The sequence below is a fragment of the Pelophylax lessonae genome, assembly GCF_965119305.1.
Source record: "Pelophylax lessonae genome assembly, chromosome: 4".
Taxonomy (NCBI): Eukaryota; Metazoa; Chordata; class Amphibia; order Anura; family Ranidae; genus Pelophylax; species Pelophylax lessonae.
In genome coordinates, this window is record NC_138771.1 from 454,929,369 (window position 1) to 454,943,499 (window position 14,131).

At 43.5% G+C, this 14,131-nt stretch overlaps 1 protein-coding gene across 2 annotated transcripts in view; it reads right to left on the reverse strand.

Moving 5' to 3' along the window:
- TNIP1 (TNFAIP3 interacting protein 1) overlaps nt 1-14,131 on the reverse strand; it is a 143,043-nt gene that overhangs the window by 30,111 nt on the left and 98,801 nt on the right. Inside the window, exons 6-8 of one of the 2 annotated variants that reach the window (XM_082254126.1) lie at nt 11,325-11,519; nt 9,242-9,336; nt 6,777-6,891 (exon numbers count right to left, since the gene is read on the reverse strand). In XM_082254126.1, coding sequence (XP_082110252.1) covers nt 6,777-6,891; nt 9,242-9,336; nt 11,325-11,519 — 405 coding nt within the window. The remainder of the gene's footprint in view (nt 1-6,776; nt 6,892-9,241; nt 9,337-11,324; nt 11,520-14,131) is intronic. The other variant, XM_082254127.1, reaches the window with a different exon arrangement.

Here is a 14,131-nt window from a genome sequence, read left to right on the forward strand (position 1 = left end):
TTGTTGATTGCAACACATGCACTTTTACAGCACATATTTGCACAATACTATTTAAAGTGGTAGCGCCCGGTCCAACATTTCTTGCATTTTTCTAACTCTACTACCTCAGAGGTAGGTTGGAGGCAGCTTACACCACAAAAAAATTGATTTTGTACTGAAACTCCATAGCGCTGGTATATAACCCCCCTTTTTATGTTTATTTTACTGTTACTGTACGTGTAGAAGCATTTTAAGGTCTTTAAACACACTTTTAAAACAATAGAAACTCATTTAAACACATAAAAGATACTAAGAGACATAGCAAGAGCTATGGAAAACACAAAAATATTTCATTTTTAATGATTTATATAGTAAAATAACATTACATTTTTTTTTCCGTCGCCTGTGTCCCCTTGGGGGGATTTTTTTTTTTTATTTTCTCTCACGACAACACAACAGTAATTAGGAAGAAATCTCTCTGACAGGAGGAGAAATTCATTTCTGGTTGCCACTGGAACAGGTGTCCCAATTGAAAGATTTCCCCTTTATTGCTTTTCTGAGGATAACCATAAATTGTTGGATTTCCCATCACTTTCTGTCCCAGTGACAATGGTCACCAGGATAAATTGAGTGACACAAACAGTAATGAAAGCCTAAGCAAGGTACTTCAAAACTTGGCTTTAGCTCTACTTTAAAACTACATTATTTTAAAATGCCAATTATGTACCTTAGCATAAAGTCTGTATTAAAGTGATATTAACCCAAAACCAAAAATGTAATTTATTGCAGCTTACCAATCATTCGATGTGGTAGCTGAATTCGCTTTCCTTCTCTAGGCTTTTTCCCTCTGTTTTCACCTGGTGATCTGGCCAGTAACACACCTCCTGTATTAAGCCTCGTACACACCACTAGTTTTTTTTTTAATTCATCCCAGTGGGTTGAAAGAAAAAAAACTGGCAGTTCAGGTTGGAACGGCTGTACTAAAATCAGACGTTAGTACAGCTATCTCCCCTGCGGTGCTATTGTGTTTGACAGGAGGGACAGCATCCCCCCCCCCCAGAACACTTTGGTCAGAACTCTCAGACCTGAGAGCGCTGTTTAGGAGCTGATCGGCAGACCTTTTTTATACATGAGCATTTGACAGGAGTCGGCCCAACGGCTGGCTTCTCGCGGACCGGCTACCATACACATGGGCTGAATATTGGCTGGTTTCCACGTCAGCTTTTGGCACAAAAAAAAAAAAGGACAAAAACGTTTTAGGTGTAATAAACGGTCACTAAGGGGTTTATTTACTAGAGAGTGCAAAATTACACTGCCCCATTTCTGCATAGAAACCAATCAGCTTCCAGGTTTTATTGCGAAAGCTTAATTGAACAAGCAGATGTTAGAAGCTGATTGGTTTCTATACAGAACTGAGACTTATTTTGCACTCTCTAACTTTAGTAAATAAACCTCTTAGTGATTATGTACTAGTGACTTTATCAGCATCTTTTCATTACTGTGTGACTTAATCATCCTCTTTCGAATGTCCTGGTTATCAAATTTAGAATGACCGGCTTATGTCGGACCGGTTGCCATACACACGGGCCGCTTTCTATTGAACTTGCCAATGCCGGGCCACATTCAGCTATGTAGTAGGCTTTAGAGTGCCCCCACTATGGATGAAGGGGCACCTTTGGACAGCAGCATTGTCAATCTGGGGGAGGGGAGTGTTAGATGTACTAGCATATTTAAATACACTAACAATTTGAAGACACACTCCAGCTAATACTTTTTAGGCTGTTACAGCAAACAGTTTTCTCCTTCTGGGATAAAAAATATTACAAAAGCAGATCATTGTATGCACCCCTGCCAGTGTTAAATAGCAACAGAAATAACTTGCTGGTTTACCGGATGAAAATAGAAGAAAGAAAGCTGAAAAAAGAAAAAACTATTGAAGCCATTATATCTAAAAATTGGCAAGCTGCAATATAATAAAATGTTTACCTTTGGGGTTAAAACCACTTTAAATAACCCTGTCATGCAGTCAACAAAATAACGGTGAAGAAAGTGGTATTATAAATGCTTGCTTTTTGGCCCGTTTAGTAAAACTTCACAGATTTAATTTCAAACTTTCGGGTATGTAGAAGAGCGCATCCCCCACTGGTTGCTGCATGTCTTGCCAGCATCCCCTACATCACTATTGTGTTCTACGTGATTACAGGTCAGCAGGAGGAACCACAGTGACCAGTGGAGGGGACCCGCTATTCAACCAGCTGGAGGAGTTGATTAAAATTTGTGCTGAAAGCTCTGCTACAGAGAGACAATTTTACCATTGGACCGGAATGTGTAATACTAATTTTTTTATTGGTAATGCTTTTTGTATACAGTTGACCCCCTGAGGGTCACTTTAGAATACATAGCCAAGTATTATAAATAGTTAATATAGCTCCATCATTTCCTATGGCACTGTACAAAAAAAAAAACATACAAATGAGGGCTATACACATAACACAAATGTATAGTACATTTCCACTGACAAGTACACAGCGTTGTGTAAGAGAACAACAAAACACAATATAAAAAAAAAAAAGAGGAGTCTGAGAAGTAAAAATGGAAGTTGTTCTGTATTACAGATTTCCTGATAGAGATAACAAGCTTAGTACTATTGGATTTGATTACACACTTATTCCTGTCCTTATTTTTTTTGGGCTAAACTTACCACTCTATCTAATCTAAGACAAGTACACGGGAAATAATGGGATTTTTGACTTACCGTAAAATCCATTTCTCTGATGTTCATTGACGAACACAGCTCCTGATCTTCTTAACCATTGTGTTAAACTGCCCCCTACAGGAGTAGGACACTAGGCAGAAAAAAAAAGTCTGACTATGCCTATGGGCAGTCCCAGGGGGTATACTCCCTCTCTCTGCTATCGGTACTCAGTTTTGTTACAAGCAGTGTGAGAAGAATTACAATTCCACAGAGAGGTGGGTGCTGTGTCCGTCAATGAACATCAGAGAAATGGATTTTACGGTAAGTCAAAAATACCATTTTCTCTTTCACTCATTGACGGACACAGCTCCTGATCTTCTTAACCATTGGGACATCCCAAAGCAGTGTTCAACACCAAGGGTGGGAACAGCGAAAAAGAAATTACCAAGGCTAAACTATAGCCAACCAGGTAAACAGGAGCTTAACCAAAACAACTGGAGCCCACCTGAAAAAAACAATACACCCTCAAAGAGGACAAGTTCTTCTAAACAGCAGTCAGCAAAACCTTGCAGCCAAAAGAAGCATTCACAGATGCCAATACATCCACTTTATAGAACTTTGTGAAAGTGTGCACTGACGACCAGGTGGCCACCTTGCAAACCTGTGTCACGGACGCCTGATGACGGAAAGCCCAGGAGGCACTGAGCGCCCGAGTAGAGTGCGCTTTGACAGGGAAAGGAGGAACCTGACCCTTGATGGAATAGGCCTGAGTCACCGTCTGTCTGATCCATCTGGAAATGGTCGCAGAGGAAGCAGATAACCCTTTCCGAAGCCCATCTGTGAGCACAAATAGTGAGTCTGACTTCCTAAAAGACTCCGTAGCTTCCAGGTACACCCTAATTGCCCGGATCACATCCAAGGCATGCAAAGCAATTTCCTTCAGATGTTTTGGCCTGAGGCACAGGGAAGGCAACACAATGTCTTCATTCAAATAAAAATCAGAGACAACCTTTGGAAGGCTGATGGACAGGGGCGAAGAACCACCTTATCTCTGTGAACTACCAAGTAAGGTGAACGACAGGATAACGCCGCCTATTCTGACACCCTGCACGCAGAAGTGATAGCCACCAAAAAGGCATCTTCTGAGATAGCATAAGCAGGGGAATATCCCGAAGATTCTCAAAAGGAGGATTCTGGAAGACTGAGAGCACCAAATTGAGGTCTCAAGGCGGCAACGGAGAAGGCACTTGGTGAGCCAAGTGCAGAACTCCCAGAAGAAAAGTACACACCAGGGAGTGTGTGGCCAAGGACAGTTGAAAGAAGACCCCCAAGGCCAACACCTGACCCTTGATAGTACTCAAGGCAGGCCAGTTTCTGCTCAACCCACCAATAAAGGAAGGTCTAGATCCTAGCCACCAAAAAAAGAGCGAGGATGAACCCCAAGAGACTCACACCACGCGATGTACGTCTTCCACGTACGATGGTAGATCTTCCTAGAAGTAGATTTCCCAGCTTTTAACAGCGTTGGAATCACCAACTCAGACAAACCTCTATCTTTCAACACCTGGCGTTCAACAGCCAAGCCGTCAAAACCAGCGACTCTAAAACAGGATGAAAGATTGACACTTGGAACAGCAGATCTTCCCTGAGAGGAAGCTTCTAGGGAATGTCTGTGACCAGCCGCACCAGATCGGCATACCAAGCACGGAGAGGCCAGTCCGGGGCCACTAAGATGACCGGAATCCCTTCTGCCTTGATCCTGCTTAGAAGTCTTGGCAGAAGCTTGAATGGAGGGAAAGCATAAATCAGACAATACTGACCCCACGGGACGACCAGCATGTCTGTGGCGTTCGCCAGAGGGTCCCATGACCATGCCATAAACCTCTGCACCTTTCTGTTGAGCCAAGACACCAACAGATCCACCTCAAGGATGCCCCACCTGATTAACACAACTTATGAAAACCTCCAGATGAAGGGACCACTCCTCTTGGTCCAATGCCTGCCAATTGAGGTAATCCGCCTGCCAGTTTTCCACCCCCGGAATGTACACGGCAGAGAGGACTGGAAAGAAACATTCTTGAACCGGAATCATGGTTGCCTTGTTCAATCAGGAAACCGGAGGGTCCATCACCGGGGGGAACAGTCCTTTTTTTAAAAAGGGACTCCTCACAGGGGTACCACATAGCAAATGGCTTAGTGACCACAAGGGGACGTCTTTGGTCGTTCCCACTCTTTAGCGGCAATTCTGTCAAAATAGGAGGGGAAAGGAAACCCCTTTGCTGCTCTGGATGGTTTGTGAGCGCCAAAGGGAACTGATGCCTCTGCTGCATCTTCAGCTGCGTCCTCCATCTTTAAGGTCTCATGCACAGATACAATCAGTGCGTCCCCCAGCGCCTTTTAGTGCGCAGGGACAGGAGTGGAGGAATCATCCTCACTATCTAAGAACTCAGATACTATATCAGAACTCAGAACGCAGACCTGGTAGAGTGACCCATGTCTGCAGCGGCTGAATTAGATTCAGGATCTGAGGAGACAGAGGAGGCAGGGGACGGCGAGGGGCGCTTCAGGAAAATGGCCGCCGGACTACACCAACATGTCCACTGTGCATTTAACACACAGGCTACAACAAAATGGCAGCCCCGCATGGCACCACGAGGTTCCCAGGGACCAAGGAGGGGTCCCTATGCCTCAGAAAATGGCCCAGGCAGTAAGGGGGGCCCTGGCAGGAGCCCCCACTAGGTACAGACCCACTCCCCCCTACAGCCAATCGCCCGGTCACCGGCGGCGCTCCCCCAGCACCCTGTCCCCACCCCAGGAGGTGGACCAGACCACCCTACAGCCCCAGCATAAGTGAAGGAGGGGGGGCCAGATGGCCCACAGGGACCACAAGACTGATGAGGGGGGATGCCTAATGGGAAGGAGGGGAACCTGGGAGTCCGACCATCCCATGTCCACCCCAAAACCCTCCAGGGGTGGGGGGGGGGGACAGTTACTTACCATACCAGGAACCAGACAGGCACCGCTCCAGACAGAACCTTCTCTCCATCAAAATGGGGGGGGGGGGCTGTCGGCCAGGAGGAACACTGCAACTCTGGCCAAGACCGGGTCATATGCGACCAACAGAAGACGTTTAACTCGCAGGCCAGCCCCCAATTCGGTGGGGCTATGACGCGGCCAACTTAGCACGGAGCTCGATGGCCAGACTGGGGTGACCTCTGGATCTAGATTATCCAGCCCATCGCCCAGTCCGGCAGTTGATTGTAGATCTCACAGGAAAAAAACAGTAGAAATAAAATCTATCAAAAAAAAATTGCCAGGACCAAAGATCCCAGCAAGGAACTAGATCTTTACTCCTGACTAGGCAGAAAAAACTGAGTGCCTATAGCAGAGAGAGGGGGTATACCCCCCTGGTACTGCCCATAGGCGTAGTCAGACTTTTTTTCTGCCTAGTGTGCTACTCCTGTAGGGGGCAGCAAAACCCAATGGTTAAGAAGATCAAGATTTGTGTCTCTCAATGAACGAAAAAGAAATATTTTTACATTTTTGGTAATCATCTCTCATTAATGGATATCACAAATCCCAAGAATGCTGGACATAATAATTGTATTTTTTTCTCCACCAAGCTAAACATATTTGTACTTATTTTTGGCTAACGAATCTCTTGAAACAGGTGCAACTAAGTCAATCCTTAAAATACTTGCCAGTGTTTGTCTCAGCTGGCTTGGAATGGAGGCAACCAGCTTCAAAAGGGGGTGCAAAGTGGACAGGCTCATCTGATATTGGCTGTGGTAAACAATGCACAGGACAGGGACATCCTGAACAATCCAAGTAGGTCTGTCCTTCCCCTTTTTTATAGCAAGGCAGAAAACAAACATGGTTTCAATGCAGGAGGGCTTTGTACAGCAAGTCCATAGCATAAAACAAACAAAACATCTGTCCATCTGTGCTTATTAACTAAGTTTTAGGCAGTGACTCAAAGTATTGAAGCCAGAGACAGCCAGGCAACTAGTATTTTTAGAAAAAGATCCTTTAAGGACAATAAATACCTATTAGATAGTCATACTTTGGATTCACACAGGAAGGAGACTTTTAAGGTTATTACCTGTTGATGTGTGGCACTCTCTATCTTGGCGATGTCCTCCCCTGTTGGTGTGATATTATTTACTGGTATTTTCCCTTTGTCTAGAATTAACTTTCTGAGCTCCAGGTTTTCATATCTTCAGGGAGGTCAACCAACCAATGAGGAAAAAAGAAAAAGGCCACAATGTACAATTTATATAGTTACATAGTTTAGTCAGGTTGAAAAAAGGACACGTCCATCAAGGTTAGCCAAATGACACAAATGAATAACATAAAAACACCTTGCAGCATCAGAACCCTAAACCCACTGATGACCCAGAGCAGGGTTTTTCAACTGCGGTGCAGCGGCCAAATCATGGTCAAAGCACTACTCTGTGTTAACTTTCATGCAGTGTGACTCTGTGAGGAGAGAGAGAGAGCACAGCCCATAGGGCGCTCTCCTCCTCCCTGCAGCTATGTGTACTATTGCTGGCAAAGCAGAAAGCCGTGCGGGCTGCTCGCCCGAGTCTTACCAACCGATGACGTCGTCGGTTGTTAAGGACATGTCGGGTGGCACTACAGCTTTCTGTACACAGCAAAAGTACACAAAGCTGCAGGGAGGAGGAGGGAGCCGTACAAGCTGAACTCCCTCTCCCCTCTCAGAGTCGCACTGCCTGGGACTTAACACACACAACACACACACAACCCACACAATGTTTGTACTAGGAGGAGCAATTGCAGTGAGGTAACACATGTGAAATCGCATGTTTTCCTGTACCGCACAAAAATGTGCTGCCTTTTGCAGTCACGCGAGGGTGCCGTTATTTATTAATGACACCCCCATGCATCTAGCAAATGCCTGTATGTTCGTGCCCATTAAAAAATGTAATGTGTTCAAACACGCAAAAAAGCGCATGCTCGGACGCTATGAACGAGCCCTCAGACTGGTATGCCCCAGTGTGTGCACAGTTCTAAAAGGATGCCCTGACTGAAAAAAGGTTGAAAAACCTTTGGAAATGGTTCAACAATCTACACGGTTACCTGTTAAAATTATTCATTTGTATATTTAAAGCTGAATGACAGAATTTCAACTCCTTTGTAAAACAAAAAAATATATACTATTAGTTTAGTTCAACAAGGTCCATAACACCCCCTGGACTTATCTATAATATTTACATCTGACAGGTTTATAAAACTCCCGGAAGTTACGAGAGCCTGACGCTGATCTCAGCATATTTAAGTAGAGTCGCTGCAGCTGCTATGTCTGCCTCTTCTCTCCTTCTGCCCAATCACAGAAGCCTTTGTATTATGTGAACTCATTCACAAAATACAAAGGCTTCTGTGAACGGACAGCAGAGCAGAGGGGCAGGTATAGCTGCTGTGTGCGCTTTTCTCCTCTCACAGTCCTGAGTGTATCCTCTAGCAGAGTCATAAATATGTCAGATATAAAAAATAGAAATAAGTTCAGGAGGTGGCATGCACCTCATTAGACTTAACTCATAGTGTGCCTGCACTTTTTACAAAGTGGTTGAAATCCTGGAATTAAGCTTTATAAACACATCTAACCCTTTTGCGAAGCAGTCTACTAAACTAGGTAGCACCAGTTCTTGCGTAAGTCTACTCCACATGAATAAAAGCTGATAATTTTAATCACCCCTGCCTGTGTTAGGTGATTTGTCTCATCCATATAAACCGATACATTCTGCTGGAGAGCATGTGCTTTTGAAAAACAACAGACTTTCTGGATCACCAGATTAAAACAGAAGAAAGAAATCCAAAAAAAAAGGAAACTAACACAGCCATCACATCTAAGAATTGGTAAGCTGCAATATAACAAATGTTTGCTTTTGGGTTTAATATCACTGTAATTTAAAAAAAAAATCCCTTTTGTGTTAAGCTCCCTTCCAGCCACCCCTAAATACTTACCTAAGCCTGATCTTGATCCAGCGCTGTGCCAAAGAGCAGCAACTATCTCCTCACTGGACATGGAGACTGTAGTGGGAGCCTGTGAGGAGGGAGCAGGGGCCAAGCTCTGTGTGTCAATGTAAACACAGAGCCCATCTTGGGATCGAGCTGAAACGAGTGCCCTCATAGCAAGCGGCTTCTATGGGAGCACTGATAAGGGGAGAGAAGCCAGGAGTGCCAGTGGGGGGCCGTGAAAGAGGAGGATTGGAGCTGCTCAGAAAGTAAGTATGACATACTTTTTTTTTTTTTAAATACCTTTACAATCACTTTAAGACAGTTTATATGAACATGACTTCCTAGAGTTCTTCTTGACCAGGGGTCTTCAAACTATGGCAGTTGTTCAGGAACTACAATTCCCATCATGCCTAGTCATGTATGTGAATGTCAGAGTTTTAGAATGCCTCATGGGATATGTAGTTCTGCAACAGCTGGAGGGCCGTAGTTTGAGGATCCCTGATCTTGACCCATAAATATGCCTGTACTTCTGTGAAGAATGGATCTTGGAAATAACTGGATGGCATGGCTACACATGGTGCCTCTTACCTCAAAGCTTGCTCAACCTGGCTCCTTTTGTTCCAGTCAGCCTCCAGTTTAGACCTTAAGTCTTCATTCTCTTTCCTCAGCTGTTCACACAATGTCTATAAGATACAGAATGAAATCACACTTCATTACAGCTTCGTAGTGAACTTGAGGGACTGACTAAACCTTACTTTCTCTAAGCCTAGCCATCAAGTCAAAAAACAGGCCCCATAGCAAAGTGAAACTAAATCATATCATATCATCAGGGGCACAGAAGAGGCTTTTTTGACTAATAAATAATAATAGTTTGTTTCTTTTTACAGGCAGGACTTTTCATTGTAATATAATTTCCATTGAGGCAGTGGAGTACATCGTGTACAGTATACATTCCATAAGAATAAAAACAGTACATTAATGGTACTACAATCACCAACATAAAGTCTTAGGAAGGTATATTTAAAGCTGAACTCTAGGCCAATTAAAAAAAAGAAACAAATGAATGTGGTTTTGTATTCATTAATACATCAATAAATATTTTTTTTAAATACAAGCAGTGAACGTCCCTGAATTTTACCTGGTATTAGCCGTTAGCAATCCCTGTAAAGCAGAGCTTAAAGTGAGAAGCAGCAGAAGGAGCCAATCCGTTCTAACAAGGAACATACTAATAGGAAAAGAAAGCAGAGTGACAGAGACGAGCCCATGACCATGCTGCTTCTCCTTCACTGTAAAGTCAAAGACTGGAGGCAGATCTAGACTTGATTACCAAAAGTATTGGGACACCTGCCTTTACATGCACATGAACACTAATGGCATCTCAGTCTTAGTCCGTAGGGTTCAATATTGAGTTGGCCCACCCTTTGCAGGTATAACAGCTTTAACTCTTCTGGGAAGGCTGTCCGCAAGGTTTAGGAGTGTGTCTGTGGGAATGTTTGACCATTCTTCCAGAAGCACATGTGCGAGGTCAGGCACTGATGTCGAGGAGGCGGCCTGGCTCGCAGTCTCCGCACTAATTCATCCCAAAGGTGTTTTATTGGGTTTGGTTCAGGAATCTGTGCAGGCCAGTCAAGTTACTCCACCCCAAAATTCCTCATCTGGGTCTTTAAGGACCCTATTTGTGCACTGGTGAGCAGTCATGTTGGAACAGGAAGGGGCCCCCCATCAAACTGTTCCCACAAAATTGGGAGCATGAAATTGTCCAAAATGTCTTGGTATGCTGATGCCTTAGGAGTTCCCTTCACTGGAATAAAGGGGCCAAGCACAACCCCTGAAAAACCCCACACCATAATCCCCCCTCCACCAAATGATTTGGACCAGTGCACAAAGCAAGGTCCATAAAAGACATGGATGAGTGAGTTTGAGGTGGAGTAACTTGACTGGCCTGCACAGAGTACTGACCTCAATCAGATAGAACACCTTTGGGATGAATTAGAGTGGAAACTGCGAGCCGGGCCTTCTTGTCTACATCAGCACCTGACCTCACAAAAGCGCTTCTGGAAGAATGGTCAAACATTCCCATAGACACACTCCTAAACCTTGTGCACAGCCTTCCCAGAAGAGTTGAAGCTGTTATAGCTGCAAAGGGTTGGTCACTCAATATTGAACCCTACAGACTGAGACTGGGATGCCATTAAAGCTCCTGTGCGTGTAAAGGCAGGTGACCCAATACTTTTGGTAATATAGTGTATGATAGCCTGGGCTCAGAGGAAGTGGGTTAAATGATGCTAGCTGGTATTCAACCGAGAAGCCTAAAGTCTACTTGTGTAAAAAAAGGTAACAACAGGTGCAGCTCCAAATTTTTTTTTTAGCTTTTATTGTGCTTATAGTGGGAGTGGAATTCAGCTTTAACATTTTTAAATGTAAGGATCACTTCAGAGGAGGATTCCCTTCGGTGACCACTATGCATTGGTGGTTTTAGGCAGGGGAATGTACAGCAGGCGGGGGTGCTGGAATTAGACAGCTAGCAAGTCTAATGCCATAATTAGACAAACTGCAAAACTGCTTACAGGAAAATGAAGGGTAGACTATGAAAACAGAGGTGTCAAGTACAAGATCTTCTTGGCTCATCGCTTATTTTGGCGACTTCAACTGAGCTTCTATAACTTTATACCTGTAATACTGATGTCCTCATATCGTTCTTGTTTACTTTGCTTGCCAGTCGGTTAAACTCCAACACCATGCGGCTTATATGAGTGAGAAGCCGGTTTTGGTCAGATTCCTCTGCGAACATGTTCAGTGAACTCTCCATACGCTGCAGGTGATGATGTAGGTTGTCGTCTTCATGATGCACAGTCGGGCCAGGGTCCTGATACATGATATCAGCACAACAGCCAATTAGATCAAAAGGGATTCATTGTATTGGTACATATTTCACTGTAATCCATTTAACTTGCATTACCCCAAAAAACTGCAATTTCCCTCTCGAACTATAAGACATATGGTCATATGAACAATTAAGTACATACCACGGAAATTGTTGGTCTTTTTCAAAATACACTATATTGTCAAAAATATTGGGATGCCTGCCTTTACACGCACATAAAATTTATTGGCATCCCAGTCTTAGTCTGTAGGGTTCAATATTGAATTGGCCCACCCTTTGCAGCTATAACGGCTTCAACTCTTCTGGAAAGGCTTTCCACAAGGTTTAGGAGTGTCTCTAAAATCATTTAGTGGAGAGGGGATTATGGTGTGGGGTTGTTTTCCAGGGGTTGGGCTTGGCCCCTTAGTCAGGGAACTCTTAAGGCGTCAGCATACCAAGACATTTTGGACAAATTTCATGCTCCCAACTTTGTTAGAACAGTTTGGGGATAGCCACTTCCTGTTCCAACATGACTATGCACCAGAGCACAAAGCAAGGTATTTAAAGACATGGATGAGCGAGTTTGGGGTGAAGGAACTTGACTGGCCTGCACAGAGTCCTGACCTCAACCCGATAGAACACCTTTGGGATGAATTAGAGCAGAGACTTCTTGTCCACATCAGTGTCTGACCTCAGAAATGCGCTTCTGGAAGAATGTTTAAACATTCCCTTAAGACACACTCCTAAACCTCGTGGAAAGCCTTCCTAGAAGAGTTGAAGCTGTTATAGTTGTAAAGGGTGGGCCAATTCAATATTGAACGCTACGGACTAAGACTGGGATGCCATTAATGTTTATGTGCATGTAAAAGGCAGGCGTCCCAATACTTTTGATAATATAGTGTATTTATACAGGCAAAAATTATGTAAAGTGCAGCGCAAACTGTTGGCGCTATATAAATCCTGTAGAATAATAATAATAATAATAATAATTAATACTTCTCTCAAACAGTGACTGCAGATCGATGTGATATTGTTGAATAAGAACACAAGAACAATTTGCCATTCAATCATTTATTCAAAAAATTTTTAATAGATGTAATGGTGTAATACTGTAATGTGGAAGTAGTATGTTGACCTTTAGACTCCGTTCACACTATGTCGGATCCAACTTCGGGGTGACCTGTGAAGTCGCGTGCAGCGCGACTTCGGCGCGACTTGCACTGACTTCATAAAATTGAATGTCTATGCAAATCGCTCCAGGTTGCCCCGGGGTAGTACAGACCCTTTTTCTAAGTCGGAGCGACTTGTGTCGCTCCTATTAGAACAGTTTCTGTACTACACTATGGGACGCGATGGACCGCGACTTGTCAGGCTGACCAAGTCGCGGTCCAAGTCGGATCAGTGTGAATGGGCTGTTAGAGTCAAAAGCTGGAATTGCCTCCTTCAGCAGAAATGACTCCTTGTGGGCATTTTCTATAACGATTTTCTAGATCTGTCCTAATGTTTGATGGCCAGGAAACTGGCCCTTTGTTTTGAAAGTTTGGAAACTCCGGATTTAGATCATGAAAATAAATTCAATAAATACATTATGTCACTTTTATGTGTTATTTGTTCAATTATATAATTTTTACCTGTAGGCACTATCTGAATCATAATCCAACATTTGCCAGTTCAAATAATTTCAATGTATGTGAATTACAAGGACATTTTTTATGTAGGGCATACGCTGTATCTGGCTACCCTTTCTATGTCAATGGCTGAAAGGTACATGGGACTTCTATGTACCCCGCTACAAAAGTTATATTTTACTCTTGATTTTCCCTTATGAACAAGACAAACTTGCCAAGATAAAGAACTTCAATACGTAAGAGGAACAATATTTAAATTTCATTATAAATAAGCCATATATTTTTTTGTAAAGTCATGCAAAAACCCAACCTTTCCCATCACTGCTGTAACTCTAAACTGTCATAATCATTTGGTGAAAATAACAGCTGGCTGAATCTTAGAAATATTTGCAACGTGAAAAGCAGAAATTAGGTTTTAGAAGAAAAAATAGAATTTTTGTAAGAACTTACCGTAAAATTATTTTCTCAGAGTCCTCTGACAGAAGCAGCTCTGGAAGGTTTCTTCACTAATGGGTTATGTGCGCCCTTTTCAGGAGTAGCTAGGCAGTGAAAGCTTTCACAAGGCACGCCTTTAGGGACCGTCCTATCCACATGACCCCAAACACACCTGCTCATAGAATCAGTTTCATAGCAAAGCAGTGAAGGAGAACACAACCAACCCCAAACAGAGGGGCGGGAGCTGCTTCTGTCAGAGGACTCAGAGAAAAGAATTTTACGGTAAGTTATTACAAAAATTTAATTTTCTCTTACGTCCTCTGACAGACGCAGCTCTGGAAGGTTTCTTCACTAATGGGACGTCCCATAGCAGTATAGGCATGAGGGGTGGGAAGAACGCAACCAACAACTGTTAAAGTTTTAACAAGGCTGAAAAACGTAGCCAACAGGGCAACAGAAGCTCAACCAACAACAGGAGCTTACCCACAAAACAAAAATTCACCCCTGTAACATTCAGTCTCTTCAGCAAACAGCAGCCTGCAAAACTTTGCG